At 38.3% G+C, this 15,472-nt stretch overlaps 1 protein-coding gene across 1 annotated transcript in view; it reads left to right on the top strand.

Annotated features, from left to right (window-relative positions):
• ttc7a (tetratricopeptide repeat domain 7A) overlaps nucleotides 1-15,472 on the top strand; it is a 94,515-nt gene that overhangs the window by 45,575 nt on the left and 33,468 nt on the right. Inside the window, exons 14-17 of the mRNA XM_059359251.1 lie at nucleotides 100-157; nucleotides 1,034-1,106; nucleotides 1,225-1,385; nucleotides 13,603-13,719. Coding sequence (XP_059215234.1) covers nucleotides 100-157; nucleotides 1,034-1,106; nucleotides 1,225-1,385; nucleotides 13,603-13,719 — 409 coding nt within the window. The remainder of the gene's footprint in view (nucleotides 1-99; nucleotides 158-1,033; nucleotides 1,107-1,224; nucleotides 1,386-13,602; nucleotides 13,720-15,472) is intronic.

The following is a 15,472-nucleotide window of genomic DNA, read 5'->3' on the forward strand; positions in this document are numbered from 1 at the left end:
TGATATATATTTTATATAACATAAGTTTACTGCTGAAATGTAGTAAAGCTATAACTGCCCCATTTAAACCTTGCTTCTGTCCCATCTCTCTCTCTGCAGCCTCTCTGAAAGCTGATCGTAACGAATTCAACAAAAAAGCACTCCGAGCTTTGAGCAAGTAGGTTCCAGATCTTCAATTCTCCGTCATGTGTTTCTCTGTTTAGTTATATTGTGCTCAAATTATACATATATGTAGCATTTTATTTTAAAATATGCTAGCTAACACAGCATGTTAGCACAGACTGTACAGAACCAACTTGTTTTTCTGGAGCCAGAAGTGGAACTATGCTATCAGTCAATGCTAGCTCTAGCTAGCCATCTAGCTTGATTATCAAGGTGTATCTGTAATTCATATTAACTGTGATATTGACTGGAATGCTAATTTTGGTTAGCGAAAAGATAGGTTTAAAACAACATGTACTCAACGGAAAAAAATAACATTTGGCCATTTTTAGGCAACCTAAACCAAATAAACTCACTTTCAAAAACTGAAAACACAATGTGTTACATATGCACATATGCACTGTTAAGCCTCTATCCTGATTGACAAATTGTCGTGGTGGTGACCTGTCAATCACAAGGGAGCCACTCTCTGAAGTTTTATCATCTCTTTTATTCTGTATGGGACCATAGTTTACAAAAGCATCTGTATTGATGAAACTAAGGAGACGATAAAATAATTTTCTCATCCACTTCTACTGAAATCTGACTCCTTTTTCAGTGGAGTCGCCCCCTGCTGACCACTAGACAGAATGCATGTTTAAGGCACTTGCACATTAGCTTCACCTGGAAGTTTAACCCACTTATACTGTCTGTGCATGTTTGAATGGCATAAGCATGTTTTTGTGCACATGTTAGCTCAAAGAGCTGCTAATGGCGTTGTTGTAATGTTGTAAGACCCAGATTTTTGTTTTATAAGGCAATCAAAAAGTTTGCTCTCCTGGCATAAAATCTTGGCACGCATTGTGAAGGATTTCCTCCCTCTCCTCCACAGGGCTCATTCATTAGACCCCCAGGACGCCCAGATTGCTATGTACCTTGCTCTGCAGCTGGCACTTGTGCGCCAGGTATAATCAAACAAATGGGAAAGTTATTATATGTTTTGCTAATAAACATTAGACATTCATTATTAGAAAACAGCGCAGATTGTAAATTATAACCTGAGAATGGGTGTGTTTCTGGCAGGTATCAGCAGCCTTAGAGCCTCTACAGGCGGCTTTATCGCTCCGCGGGGACGACTTACACTCCCTCCACCTGCTGACGCTGCTGCTGAGCGCCCAGAAACACCACCGTCATGCCCTGGACACCCTGGGCCTGGCCCTCAGCCAGCACCCCAGCAACTTCAAGTAAAACCCACTAAAGCGTCCCACTCACACAGGCATCAGAAAAATGTTGGTGGAAGTGTTGGTGAATTGAGGATAAAGCACCAATCGATTGGTGTAGAGATGTACTTTTTAGACTTTGTGTGGTGTTGAGAGAGAGAGAGAGAGAGAGAGAGAGAGAGAGAGAGTGTGTGTGTGTGTGTGTGTGTGTGTGTGTTCTTGTACTTCCCACATAGTGAGGACCACAACACGTTTTTAACCAACAGAGTGAGGACATTTTTGCAAAGTGAGGACATTTCAGTCGGTCCTCACTTCTTTAAAGGCTTTTTTGAGATATCAGACTTTGTTTTAAGGGTTAAAGGTTACATGATAATGATAACTAACTGAAACTGTATTGTGTGGTTACAAAACTAACTAAAATTATAGTGAAAATGTCCTTCGTTTTCGTCTTTGTCAACTTTTTTCATACATAATGAAGATGGATCAGACAAAGGAAATAAAGGCAAAATTTACCGTGACCTCTTTTAATCTCCCACCCAACAAATACCCCATTACAAAAAAACCAAAACTAACATTAAAACTAATAAAAACTAAACTAAAACTAAAGCATTTAAAAAAATAAAAATAAACTAAAACTAGCAAACTCACTCTAAAAACGAATTAAAACTAACTGAATTTGAAAACAAAAACTATTATAACCTTGCTAGGGAATCAACTATTCCAATGAGGGCCCTCACAAAGATAGAAGTACAAGAATGTGTGTGTGTGTGTGTGTGTGTGTGTGTGTGTGTGTGTGTGTGTGTGTGTTCTTGTACTTCCGACATAGTGAGGACCACAACACGTTTTTAACCAACAGAGTGAGGACATTTTTGCAAAGTGAGGACATTTCAGTCGGTCCTCACTTTTTTAAGGCTTTTTTGAGATTTCAGACTTTGTTTTAAGGGTTAAAGGTTACATGATAATGATAATTAACTGAAACTGTGGTTACAAAACTAACTAAAATGATAGTGAAAATGTCCTTCGTTTTCGTCTTTGTCAACTTTTTTCATACATAATGAAGATGGATCAGGGAAATAAAGGCAAAATTTACTGTGACCTCTTTTAATCTCCCACCCAACAAATACCCCATTACAAAAAAACTAAAACTAACATTAAAACTAATAAAAACTAAACTAAAACTAAAGCATTTAAATAAAATAAAAAACTAAACTAAAACTAGCAAACTCACTCTAAAAACGAATTAAAACTAACTGAATTTGAAAACAAAAACTATTATAACCTTGCTAGGGAATCAACTATTCCAATGAGGGCCCTCACAAAGATAGAAGTACAAGAATGTGTGTGTGTGTGTGTGTGTGTGTGTGTGTGTGTGTGTGTGTGTGTGTGTGTGTCTGTAAGAGTAGCTGCAATAAGTGGTGCAGCGAGGCCCGGTCCTACCGCTAGTCCTCTCTGTAGGGATAGGGTGTCTCAGCTCGACTGTGTTGGGGGCCAAGCACACACACACACACATACACACACACACACACACACACTTGAGGCCTTATTTAGACGTGCCAGAGTGGAGGCCTGCATTGCGGTACCTATGCCCCTCATACACCCTTACCCTTTTAACACTGCAGCTCTGACCCGAGCCTGACTGCTGCTTAGTCGTCTGACACATAAATCCACCTACATCCTAAAATAAACGGGTTAAAGTACATGAAAAATGACTCAGACATTTATACTCTACATTTTTGGGAAGGTAGGGATTCAGTGATTTGCTTTTACTTTGAGGATTTGGGTTTGCATCTCTTATCACATCCACCATTTCACCAAACATCTTTGTCTTATACTTGACCAAGGTTTAAAGGTTCTACTTTTTTTATTATAAAGGTGCTAGGTGCTTTATACATACTGTTAAAGTATCAAAATGCTCATTCCAGTGAGAAAAACTTGCAGCCCATATTCAGAAACTGTGCCTTTAAACAAACTGTCAGGACTTCCTTCAGGTTGTGATGTCACAACGACACTATATATAGGCAGAAAGCGCTGCTACAGTGCTCTTATAGTCATTCCCCAGCTGCAATGATGGTGCAGAGGTGCCAAAAGCATAGATGTAGAAGAGCTGGAAACACACCGACCAATCAGAGCAGACTGGGATTTTCTTAAAGAGACAGGTGCCTAAATGGGGCGTTTCAGAATAAGGGTGAAAACATGTATAACGTAGTTTTTTAACATGAAAACACATAAACATGTTCTAATAGAAACACAAAATACAAGATAAGATAGCAGACAACGAAAAACAAGATTTTTTTTTTTTTTTTTCCACTGTTTTTAGGTTTTAGGCCATTTTTAGGACTGCACAGCCACTCTAAGTCTATAAGAGTCACTAGAAAGGATAAGGACGTTTGAATTTTTGTGATGCACAAAAGGCTTTCGAACTGAATATCAATGACTACACTGACATTTAGTCGTGACATTTATTATATTATGTTTGTATGTAATTTCATCATAAATATATATATTAAAATTTCCCCCCAAATAAAGACTCAGAGGAGTAAAGTCATATACCACTTTCATTTCTAATAAGCTTGAAATTAAATTGTGTAAGGCAGGTCTGCAGGCCTGAAAGTTTGGATTAAGATGCTCTAATTACCTCACAGGAAAGATTCCAGTGCAAAAAAAACATTCATTAGCTGAGAAGGAAGCTCTTTTGTATCGCACACGGATAACACTCACAATCCAGGCCAATTATTTCACACTAACCATAATACGGAAGCATGTTGCATCATCTTTTCTGATGTGTTTTCTCTCCGTTTCAAAGCCCAGTAAAGCATTTCATAATCCAGCCATTTGGGGTCAGTGTTGGCCTCCACGGTCCCAGTACAGACAGATGGGGTGCATCCATACATCAGGAGGGAGAGGAAGAGAGAGGAGAGGCAGAAAAACAAGAAAATTGATGAAACAACGAAGGGAAAGGAAGAATGTAAGAGGCTGACAGGAAGAAAACACAGAGACAGAGTGGGTGGATGCAGGAAAGACGATGGCTTTGTAATTACACAAGCTTTACTGATCAGTGCTGTATGTACAATTGGAAGATGAAATCTGTTCTCTCTCTGTCTAGATGCACAATCACACACACACACACACACACAGAGACACACACACACCTCCTCCATGGAGACACTTGACTGCTTTGACCCATTTAAGAGCTCTTTTCCGGGCTCAGCCAATCACGTCGCTCTCTGCGCCAGGAATCCCCATCGCCCCGGTAACCATGAGGTCATATGGGTAGAGCAGGCAGCATCAGTTGTTGTTCCCAAACTGTTGTTATGGAGCGGTCGAGGGACATTGAGTCAGACTAAAAAAAGAGAGAGAGAGAGAGAGGGAGATACAAATCTGTGCAGCACTGAATGGAGCAGCTGAATTAAAATTAATTCATACTGAATGCTAATATTTATTGATCCATGTTTCTGATAATAATGTAAGTGCCAGTAGAGTATATTTGACTGGAGCGTATAAAACTTGCAGAGACACAGACAGAAGAGTGGTGCACAGGCCTGAAACATTAGCCGTCGCCTGACCTGGCCCAATTCATTTGGGTCCAACTGGCCTGGGACTCACAGCTAACACACTTTTTTTTATCCCTCCATCTATCTCTCTATCTCTCTATCTCTCTAGGAGTGCTGCTTTCAGTGTAGCAATGTCACAAACCAACCTGGTCTCACAGAAATCCGTGAAATAGCCACGGAATCACTCAAATTTCCGTGAAACTGACACGGATTTCGCTACAATGCAAGTTAATGACAGTCATATCCCGTGGCTATTCCAACATACAAAGTGATTATGTACATTCACTGAGTGAAGATTTAGAAAATAAAACATATATTTCTCGCTAGAAATGTGATCAAAATCCATTTTTATGCAGAAACTAAGTCAAAATATTGATTTTTCATTAAAAATGAGAGAACTGTCCGCCATGTTTTTTATTCAGACCGCTGGGACCTTGAAAGTCACGTGACTTGGAACAAACCAATAGCCACGGGATATGACTGTCATTAACTTGCATTGTAGTGAAATCCGTGTCAGTTTCACGGAAATTTGAGCGATTCCGTGGCTATTTCACGGATTTCTGTGAGACCAGGTTCCACAAACACACAGTCTGCTGCTTCACCAACCCGTTCATACTGATTGAGTTAACAACTGTGAATATAACATCAAATGGTATAGTGAAACTTAATCAGGGCTCATGTTAAAGCTTTTATCAGCCATCGTCTCTCCCCATCAGATGAATTTGTAAGTGTAGCCTAAAGTCAGTCATAACAATGGCTGGCTGCACTGATCGATTTTTTTTATATTAACACCGGATTAAATCACAAACCCACAAAGAAGGACCATTGGACTCTGCAGTTTCTCTCAGCTCTCTCTCAGTTTTCTGATGTATTCAGATCCCTTACTTTGGTAAAAGTACTAATACCACACTGTTAAATTACTCCACTACAAGTAAAAATCCTGCATTTAAAACTTACTGAAGTAAAAGTACAAAAGTGTCAGCATCAAAATGTACTTAAAGTATCAAAAGTAAAAGTACTCATTATGCAGAATGGCCCCACTCAGACTGTTATACTTATTGTATTATTAATATTGATGCATTTATGTAAGCAGTGTTTTCATTTTCTCAATTAAGGGCTCATTTTAACTACTTAATATACTGTAATGAGGTTTCTTTTTTTACATTTTTATGTCTCATCATTTTTAATTGATCATGTTTTTCATGTTAAATATTGACCTGAAAAGTAACTGAAGCTGGCAACTAAATGTAGTGGAGTAAAAATCTAATATTTGCGTCTAAATGTAGTGAAAAATGTTGGCATTTCTCAAAAGCCACTTGCTTCAACTTCACACTTGACACTGCAATTCCTTGAGTCCCGAGCAATACACCTACCATGACATACTTCATTCTTCTCGTTGGCTTTTAACACCACGTAGAGTGTTGATTTTATGTTGATTTTATGATTTTTTTGTTTTTATTTGTATACATGCATATTTTATTTTGTGCGGGCAGTACATTTTACATTTTATTTTATTAATTTTCATCCCATTTTTAATTTATTTTATCTTATTGCATTTTACTGTTCTATTGTTTACTACATCTCTTTGTATTGTGTTATCTATTTATTGTTTGTTCAGCACTTTGGAAACCTTGTGTTTGCTAAAATTGTGCTATATACACTACTGGTCAAAAGTTTTAGAACACAGCAACTTTTCCAGAATTTAATTGAAAATGATGCAGTTTAATGTCTCAGTGTACTCTGAAATTAATGCACATTTGCAACATTTAAAATTCTTTACTGAGCATGATAGTGTTTTGAAAATAAAAAAAAGATTCAAAATCACATTTTATGTTCAACTAAAGGACTAAAAAAAGACACAAAATTACCAAAAAAAGACACAAAATGACCAAAAAAGACACCAAAAGACTTAAAAAAGACAAAATGACTTACAAAGACATGAAAAGAATTCAAAAATGGACAAAATAGCCCAAGACTCCATAGAGTTAAGTTGTTAACCCATTTCTTGTTCCCTGACAAAAGGCCTTCCTGCATAATTCTGAAATGCAGCCTACATTATTTTTCAGTTTTGTTAAGCTTACCTTTTTTTTATTTGAATCTGGCAGTTCACCACTTACCTTTGTACCCTTTCAAGCTGTTCATTTGACTTGAACTGCTTGAATTTCAGTAAAAAATGGAAAAATTGGGGTGTTCTAAAACTTTTGACCAGTAGTGTAAATAAAGTGGATTGGATACTGTAGTTGCTGCCCTAGCAATGGTTAAGTAAACTGGATTGCACCAGTATAGTGATTCTATAGTGTATTTATATAGTGTATAGTATTCTAGTTGACCCCTTAAACACTACAGACAGCGCTCATTCACCCATTCACACACTGGTGGCCGAGGCTACCTTACATGGTGTCAGCTTGTTGCAAACTTCAACATGTAAACTGTGATGGTCGGGGATCGAACCGCCTCTCGCTCTAACATCTGAGCCACCGCAGCCCCTAGGTATTCGGGACCAGGCTATTTCTGGGTATAAAAGTGTTCATTCTGAAAGGGTAGATGCTCCAATGAACCCATTGAACATATCAACTGGCATCAACACACAGATGGTTTCATGCAACAACACAGCATGTTGCTGAATGCAGCAATAATCTACTTTATAATTCATTATCCACGAAAATGTGACTCACCTAAGAAGTAACAAGATGTAACCCAAAGTCAAACTCTGTATGTTGTCCTAACTGTAAACATTTAGTTAACATGACGTCAAATTTACACAAACAGATCCTTTTGAGCCATAACGTTTGGCATCTCTGCACCATCATTGCAGCTGGGGATTGATTGTAGCAGCACTTTATATACCGTATAGTTGTGACATTAACAGAGGTCCTGATGGCTCATTAGAGGCAAAGTTTCAATATGTTATGCATTTGTCCGTGGATTGAGCATTTTGATGTTTGAACCTGCCATGTTAACATCAGAATCAGAATCAGAATCACTTTATTAGTCCCTTGAAGGGAGATTTGTTTTGCAGCAGGACACACAAGACAAGGTACACAACGATACAAGACAAGGTACACAACGATTACATAATGACCCAATAAAGACCCAATAAATATCTAATAAAACACAGTTCAAAGAAACGCCATACGCATATATAAAATCACTGACACATGTTCGTTGCAGAGCTGATACCCCTAAATGGAGAGTTACTACCTAGTATAGGTAAAAAGTGCAATGTGCAGATGTGCAAGAAACAGACTTGTGAAGATGAGCAATTTGAGGGCTACTTTCTATTAGTTAAGTACATAATGCCCCAAGTCAATGCAAAGCTATGAAATAAAACGTCTCTATGGTGATCTGCAAAAGACACCTCTAAAAGAAAGCTTTCATTTAAACAGAGAATAATATTCCAAGTGAGAAAGGGACAAGAAGTACTTGATTTGAACATTTAATTAGAACAATACTTCAGCCCTGAACCCAGCCGAAGCCGGCAATATGCATCTGAAAATGGATCCAGAATAAAACAATACCCTCGGGACCTCGGGCCGAGGCCGGGTTGCAGACCTCAGTCAGAGGATGAGAGATGGAGACGGAGAGATAGATGGAGAGAGAGAGAGAGAGAGAGAGAGAGGTAGTGAAAGGAGGTGTTTTCTCAGTAACAAGCTCACTGAATATCATTTGCTTTGGATGTGTGAGCGAGCATCAGAGATCAAAGCCTGCATCGTGCATGGTGCTGGGCATGCCGCGACAGTCCTGTGTGTGTGTGTGTGTGTGTGTGTGTTGTGGGGACGTGGGTGTACGTGTGTGCAAGATCGTAATCTGGCACATACATGTTCGTGTGTCACTGTGTGTGTGTGTGTGTGTGTGTGTGTGTGTGTGCATGCATGTGTGTGATTCTTGTTAGCCACTGCCTCTCTGCACCACAGCAAACTGTCAGCTCACTGTAGCACACTGAATTTCTCCTTCCTCCTTTTCTCCCACATCCTCTACCCCCGGCTCCTGTCTCTCTCTCTCTCTCTCTCTCTCTCTCTCTCTTTCTTCTTCTCCATCTCGTTCCCCTCTCACTCTTTCTTTCTCACCCTTCTCCATCCCTCCTTGCCTCCCTCTCATCTTTTTTTATTATCTCTTATACCGTCTCCGTTTCTCCCCTTTCTTTGAAATTTTAATCACCCAGTAAACAGGCATGCATTTCAATGTGAAATGGGATTCTGCTACAGATTGAGAGAGCTGAGGCGAGAAAGGGAGAGAGAGAGGGGGGGAGGGTTGTGTGTGTGTGTGTGTGTGTGTGTGTGTGTGTGAGAGAGAGAGAGAGAGAGAGAGAGAGAGAGAGAGTGATCGTGGTCTCGCAGTTTGTACTAAAGAGAATGATTAATCCCAGCCTTTGATTCTGCATTCATCTAACGGGATGTTGCAGCATGAGCAAGTGTGTTTGTGTATGTGCATGTGTGTGCATCTGCACGAGTGTGTGTGTATTAGCGTGCACATGCATGCCTGGCTTATGCCCTGCTACACAAAGCAAGCATGTCTGCACAGGCTTGTGTGTGTTAATCTCTATGCATGCACTGTATATACTGTATGTGTATATATATCGTTATAGATATATATATATATACATATATATAAATATACTGTAGCAAGATGTGTGTGTGTGTGCACTTATTTGTCTGCATGCAGCCATGTGCCTGCAGAGAATACACACTCTGATCTGTGGGAGTGCAGAATGAGTAGTGCTGTAGCTGTATCACATTTTCAAGGGAGCATTATTAGCTATTTTTATATGGCGTTTACGCTGGCACTCAGCGCTCTTAGCTGGCCACCGCCGAGCGTTTACACTGAGCTTCGTTGCTCTCTGCCATCCGTCGTCAAACACTACGCTCTGCACACACCAGGCTCTTTCCCAGGAGCCTGGAAATGACATCTTTTGTAATCTAATGTGTAGTTTGGAGTGCTGTAATCTTGATGAAATCTATCTTTTGAGAAGTTGCGAGGGGAAACACTGGCTGTGATTGAGTGGTGAATAACAAAGTGGAAAATACTCCATACTTGTGGGTTTTTTTTTTATAGATCAGTTCAATATTAGTTACTAGAATGCACACAGTGAGACCATTTTATAAAGACTCAAGGTGGATTAAATGTCATGTAATTGTAAAGGTGTTAATTCTAAAATAGTGGCCTCACTTGCAATGAGAATAAGGGGCTTAAATTGGAAAAGCTTTACATTAGAGATGTAACTTCATGTAACAATGTGTAGGATTTAGTGGCATCTAGCTTTTTTACAAGAGTAGAGAACCTCAGTGGCATTCAGTTATTGTAAAAAAAAAAAAAATTTAAAAAAGCAAAATGCCAGTGTATGGTTTGTCCATTATAGGCTACTGTAGAAACATGGCGGTGCAAGTGGAAACCTCTTAAAACTAAAAACTGCAGCAATGCCAAAGTGCCAAAAACTGCAGTTCCTCGACTGGCCACTTGAGGCTGGCTCCAAAAGCGAGTCAATCCCCATAGAGCCCCATGTTAAAATGTCCAACTTTACAGCACAAATGAACATGTTTGTATATGTATATAGTCATAATTAACTTATCCAGTGATTTTTTTATGTACCTTTGTACTTTTTTCATCAGTTAGCCGCTAGCTTTCGCTAATGACAGAATTTCCCAACAAAGAAATAAGAGTTATCAGAACTATTGTCCCTTGTTGTGAACCCCAACTTAAAGATATAAGTAACAACAACTCACAAACTTGTTTTTGAGCAGACAACTGGCTTCCTTTGTTGTGCTAACTTACATTATTGCCCTAAATGTCAATAATTTATTATATATTCCCAAGTTTTATCAACTTAAATCACTGTTTTAGGCCAAAAAATACAAGTTGGCTTTTTTTGCAGTGTACTATGTTACTTTCCACCACTACACATACGTATATTGCGACTCTCCCATTATTGCAGAGATGTCACTTCTTTTTTCTACTCATGTTACACCCACACACACACACCTTGTCATATTTCAACACTAGGATGGGTTTTATACCATCACAATGCTTCTAAATGCTTTGCCACACTGGTAATGGGTAGCCTAGAGACACACACTATCACACACTCTGGTGGACCCCTACTGGCAGCCGTATCCTCAACACAACGTCCCTCAGCACCACTTGTCATCCGCACGTCAGAAAAAATCCAACCCACACATACACACTTTCACTTTTTTCCAACATTCCTCCATCTTCTCCACACACACACACACACACACACACACACCCTTCCCCCAATCATCCACCGACCCGTGAGTCGGCGCATTTCACCGAGAGTTTTCTCCCCTGACACGAGCTTGTCTCGCTCTGCTATTGATCCTCACCCTCACTCCCTCTATCCATCCATCCATCCCTTCATCTATTTTTCGTCGCTCCCTTTCTTTCTTTCCTTTTTCCTCTCCTTCCCTCTATTCCCACTGGAGCTGGAGGAGCCTTCAACAACAGGGAGGCCGTGGACAGCGAGGCAGGCGGGCATCAGATGTGGCCAACACTATAGTTTCTCTCTGCCTCTCTCACTCTCACTCTCACTCTCTCTCTCCTCACACTCATGGATGAGTGATGCCCATGACAGACTGCATCCTCTGAGAGCCCCTTCTGGCAGTTACTACACACACACACACACACACACACACACTCACACACACACATGCACGTATACACACGCACACATGCGCACTCACATCAGAGACTCCCGCATCACTTAACCAGTTGTCTTCAACTAAAAGGGCCGAGCGGAAACACTCTATGGCCTCCACTCATCAACCTCTCAACACACACACACGCTCACACACACACACACACACACACACACACACATGCACTCTTGGAGCTTGTTGTTGATGACTATCTTTACCCCTCTCTGTTTGTATCGATCCACGTGTGCCTCAGTCCTCATGCATCAGAGAGATGCTGATGGGTCCTAAGCACTTACCAGCTACTGTAGTAGTTTCTGTGCTTTTCCACAGAGCAGTTTGCAGGTTAGAGGCGTTTTGTTCAGCAGTAGACACATACAGAGACATACTGAAAGGTCACTGTAAGCCTACATACTGGGTAAGAACTTTATATAAATAATGCAAAATGATATAGGTTAGTTAATAGGTAATAAAGGCCTGTAAGTCCTTTAAGACAGCTGTTCTCAACCTTGGGGTCGGGACCCCGATTGGGGTCGCAAGATGATTTCTGGGGGTCGCCAAATCATTTTGGAAGTCAGCTCTGTCTCCACAGTGTTAAAGTGTTCATGTGTTTTCGTCTTTTTTTGGTCATTTTGTGTTCTTTTTAGTCATTTTGTGTCTTTCTTTAGTCATTTTGTGTATTGTTTTTGTCATTTTGTGGTCAATTTGTGTCTTTTTTGGTCATTTTGTTTCCTTTTTGGTCAATTTGTGTCTTCTTTTGGTCATTTTGTGTCTTTTTTTTGCTCAATTTGTTTCCTTTCTGTTCAATTTGTGTCTTTTTTTGGTCATTTTGTGTCTTTTTTGGTCATTTTGTGTCTTTTTTTTGTCATTTTGTGTCCTTTTTTGTTCATTTTGTGTCTTTTTTTGGTCATTTTGTGTCTTTTCTGGTCATTTTGTGTCTTTTTTGGTCATTTGTTTACTCTTTTTGGTCATTTTGTTTCTTTTTTGGGTGATCTGAACTGTGCGTGTGCGTGAGTGGGGGTCGCGGACAACATGCATGTTAAATTGGGGGTCGCGACTCAAAAAGGTTGAGAACTACTGCTTTAAGAGACCCATAAGTCCTTATATATTTCTTATAAACATGACATTTTTATTAAGACTATATCACTGTGTATTGTTTACTGATTATAAGACATGTATAAACACTTATAAGAAAAGCATCAGTATTCAGTTATTACCAGTTAATTATGCACTTATTAGCAGGTTACACTGTATTAAATTTGACAACTGGTTACTTAAAAAATTGATTCATTTAACCAAAAAAATACATCTTACTAAAAGCAAGCAATTTTTTATGAAGAAATACTTTTTCTTTTTGTTAAGAATTTTTTTTATTTTTTAGGTTTTTTTAAACTCTGAAATGGGTTAATTTGACCCGCAACATAACAGGAGGGTTAAGATATATATATATTTTTTTAAATTAAAACAGCAGCATCATAAAGAATTTATTAACCTTAATAAGCCTTCCTTTATCTGGTTAATAAGTTCATAGTAATGCATATATTATAAGTGCTTATACATGTCTTCTAATCTAACATGTGTATCATGCAATTATTAACACTTATATAGTCTTATTAACACATAATAATGCAACTTAAAGAACTTATAAGATCCTTACAACCTTTTAAATAACGCTTATTACAAGAACTTTAATATAAAGCATAACCATATACCTTTCAGTATTTGTCTGTGTATACCTGCTTATTACAATGACCTTACTATAAGGTTACCCAGTTTAGATGGATTCCTTTCCTGGAATATCATGTTGTGTGTTCACATTGCAGGTAATGTGATCAGTGATAATAAGAACAGGTTTAAGTGGCTTTGGGCCCACATAAACATCCAGATTACTCAGTTTACAGTTTAATATCCGTACGGGCACAAAAACAATATTTTTTCTACACTTTATAAGGTTACACAAGTCCATGATTTAGTAATAAAACATGAAAAAGCAGCAGTATGAGTAATGTGTGTGTGTGTGTGTGTGTGTGTTTTCTGTTCCAGTCTGCTGTTCACAAAGGTGAAGCTTGAAGAGGCCCTCTTCGGGCCGGCTGCAGCTCTGCTGACCTGTGAAGAGATGCTGCAACAGTGGCAGAGCCGCTACGACGTCAGCCGCTCCAGGTGAGTGTGTGTGTGTGTGTGTGTGTGTGTTCTTGTATTTCCTACATAGTGAGGACCGGAACATGTTTTTAACCAACAGAGTGAGGACATTTTTGCAAAGTGAGGATATTTCGGCCGGTCCTCACTTCTTTAAAGGCTTTTTTGAGATTTAAGACTGTGTTTTAGGGTTCGGGTTACAAAAAAAAAGATAATTATCTGACACTGTATTTTGTGGTTACAAAACTAACTAAAATTATAGTGAAAATGTCCTTCGTTTTCATCTTTGTCAACTTTTTTCATACATAATGAAGATGGATAAGACAAAGGAAATAAAGGCAACATTTACTGTCCCTCTTTTAGTCTCCCACCCAACAAATACCCTATTACAGAAAACTAAAACTAATAAAAACTAAACTAAAACTAAAGCATTTCAAAAACTAAAAACTAAATTAAAACTTACTGAATTTGAAAACAAAAATTCACAACGAAATTAAAACTAAAACTAATGAAAAATCCAAAACTATTATAACTTTGGTAGGGAATTCACTGTTCCAATGAGGGTCCTCACAAAGATAGAAGTACAAGAATGTGTGTGTGTGTGTGTGTGTGTGTGTGTGTAGGTTGTTGCTCAAGTATATTTCACATTGAACAAACCACAGCTGAAGAAAGTTCATGAAAACTAGTTTTGACACAAACTGTCCATGTAAATAAGGCTGCGAACAGAAATAGTTGAAAAAAATTAAATATTTTCATAACAATGAGATCGACATTTGAATTTTCTCTACTCAATATTATTTTTGTCCTTAATGTTATTTACTATTTTTGCAAATGCCATACTTATAGAATTGGCTTCTTAGATTGTAACTCATTTTCATTGTTTTAAGTAAAAATAGGTCCCCATTAGTCACCAAATAATCTGTGTGAAATATGCTAATTCATGTAAATGATGTACCCTGAAAGCATGTTTACTGGTTTTTCTGAATGTCCCCATAAAGCCTGATTAAAACATCACTTCCATCATTTCAGAGGTTTGAAGGTGTGTATAAGTTGACTAAGCTATGGCAAGTTTACTAAAAAATTTTCAGCTCTCTAAAACCTCTAGAAAGGGTGGTCCCCACTAGTGATGATTAAAACTGGAGTCCCCATGATACATGAAAATCAGTATTTGTGTGCGTGCGTGCGTGCGTGTGTGTGTGTGTGTGTGTGCATGTGAGATGTGTGTGTTCCAAGGTTATTAAAGTTACCGAAAACTTAACGAAATAACGAAAACTAGAATTGAAAACACATTTTCGTTAACTGAAATAAAAATAAAAATGACAAAATAACTAACTGAAACTGTATTTTGTGGTTACACTAACTAAAACTAACTATAATTATAGTGAAAATGTCCTTAGTTTTCATCTTTGTCAACTTTTTTCGTACGTAAACCTTTTTGGTTGATATGAAATCTATTTAATCTATCTGGTTTTATGACTTAATAAACTCATTGGGGCTGAGATGGATCAGACAAAGGAAATAAAGGAAACATTTATTGTGACCTTTTTGAATCTGGCTCCCAACAAATACCCCATTACAAAAACACTAAAACTAATAAAAACTAAACTAAAACTAAGCATTTTCCAAAAAATGAAACTAATCAAAACTAGCAAACTCACTCTAAAAACTTATTAAAACTAACTGAATTTGAAAACACAAATTGACAACGAAATTAAAACTAAAACTGATGAAAAATCCAAAACTATTATAACCTTGGTGTGTTCGTTCAAATGATCTT

This window comes from Centropristis striata, chromosome 20 (genome assembly GCF_030273125.1).
Source record: "Centropristis striata isolate RG_2023a ecotype Rhode Island chromosome 20, C.striata_1.0, whole genome shotgun sequence".
In the NCBI taxonomy this organism is placed as follows: domain Eukaryota; kingdom Metazoa; phylum Chordata; class Actinopteri; order Perciformes; family Serranidae; genus Centropristis; species Centropristis striata.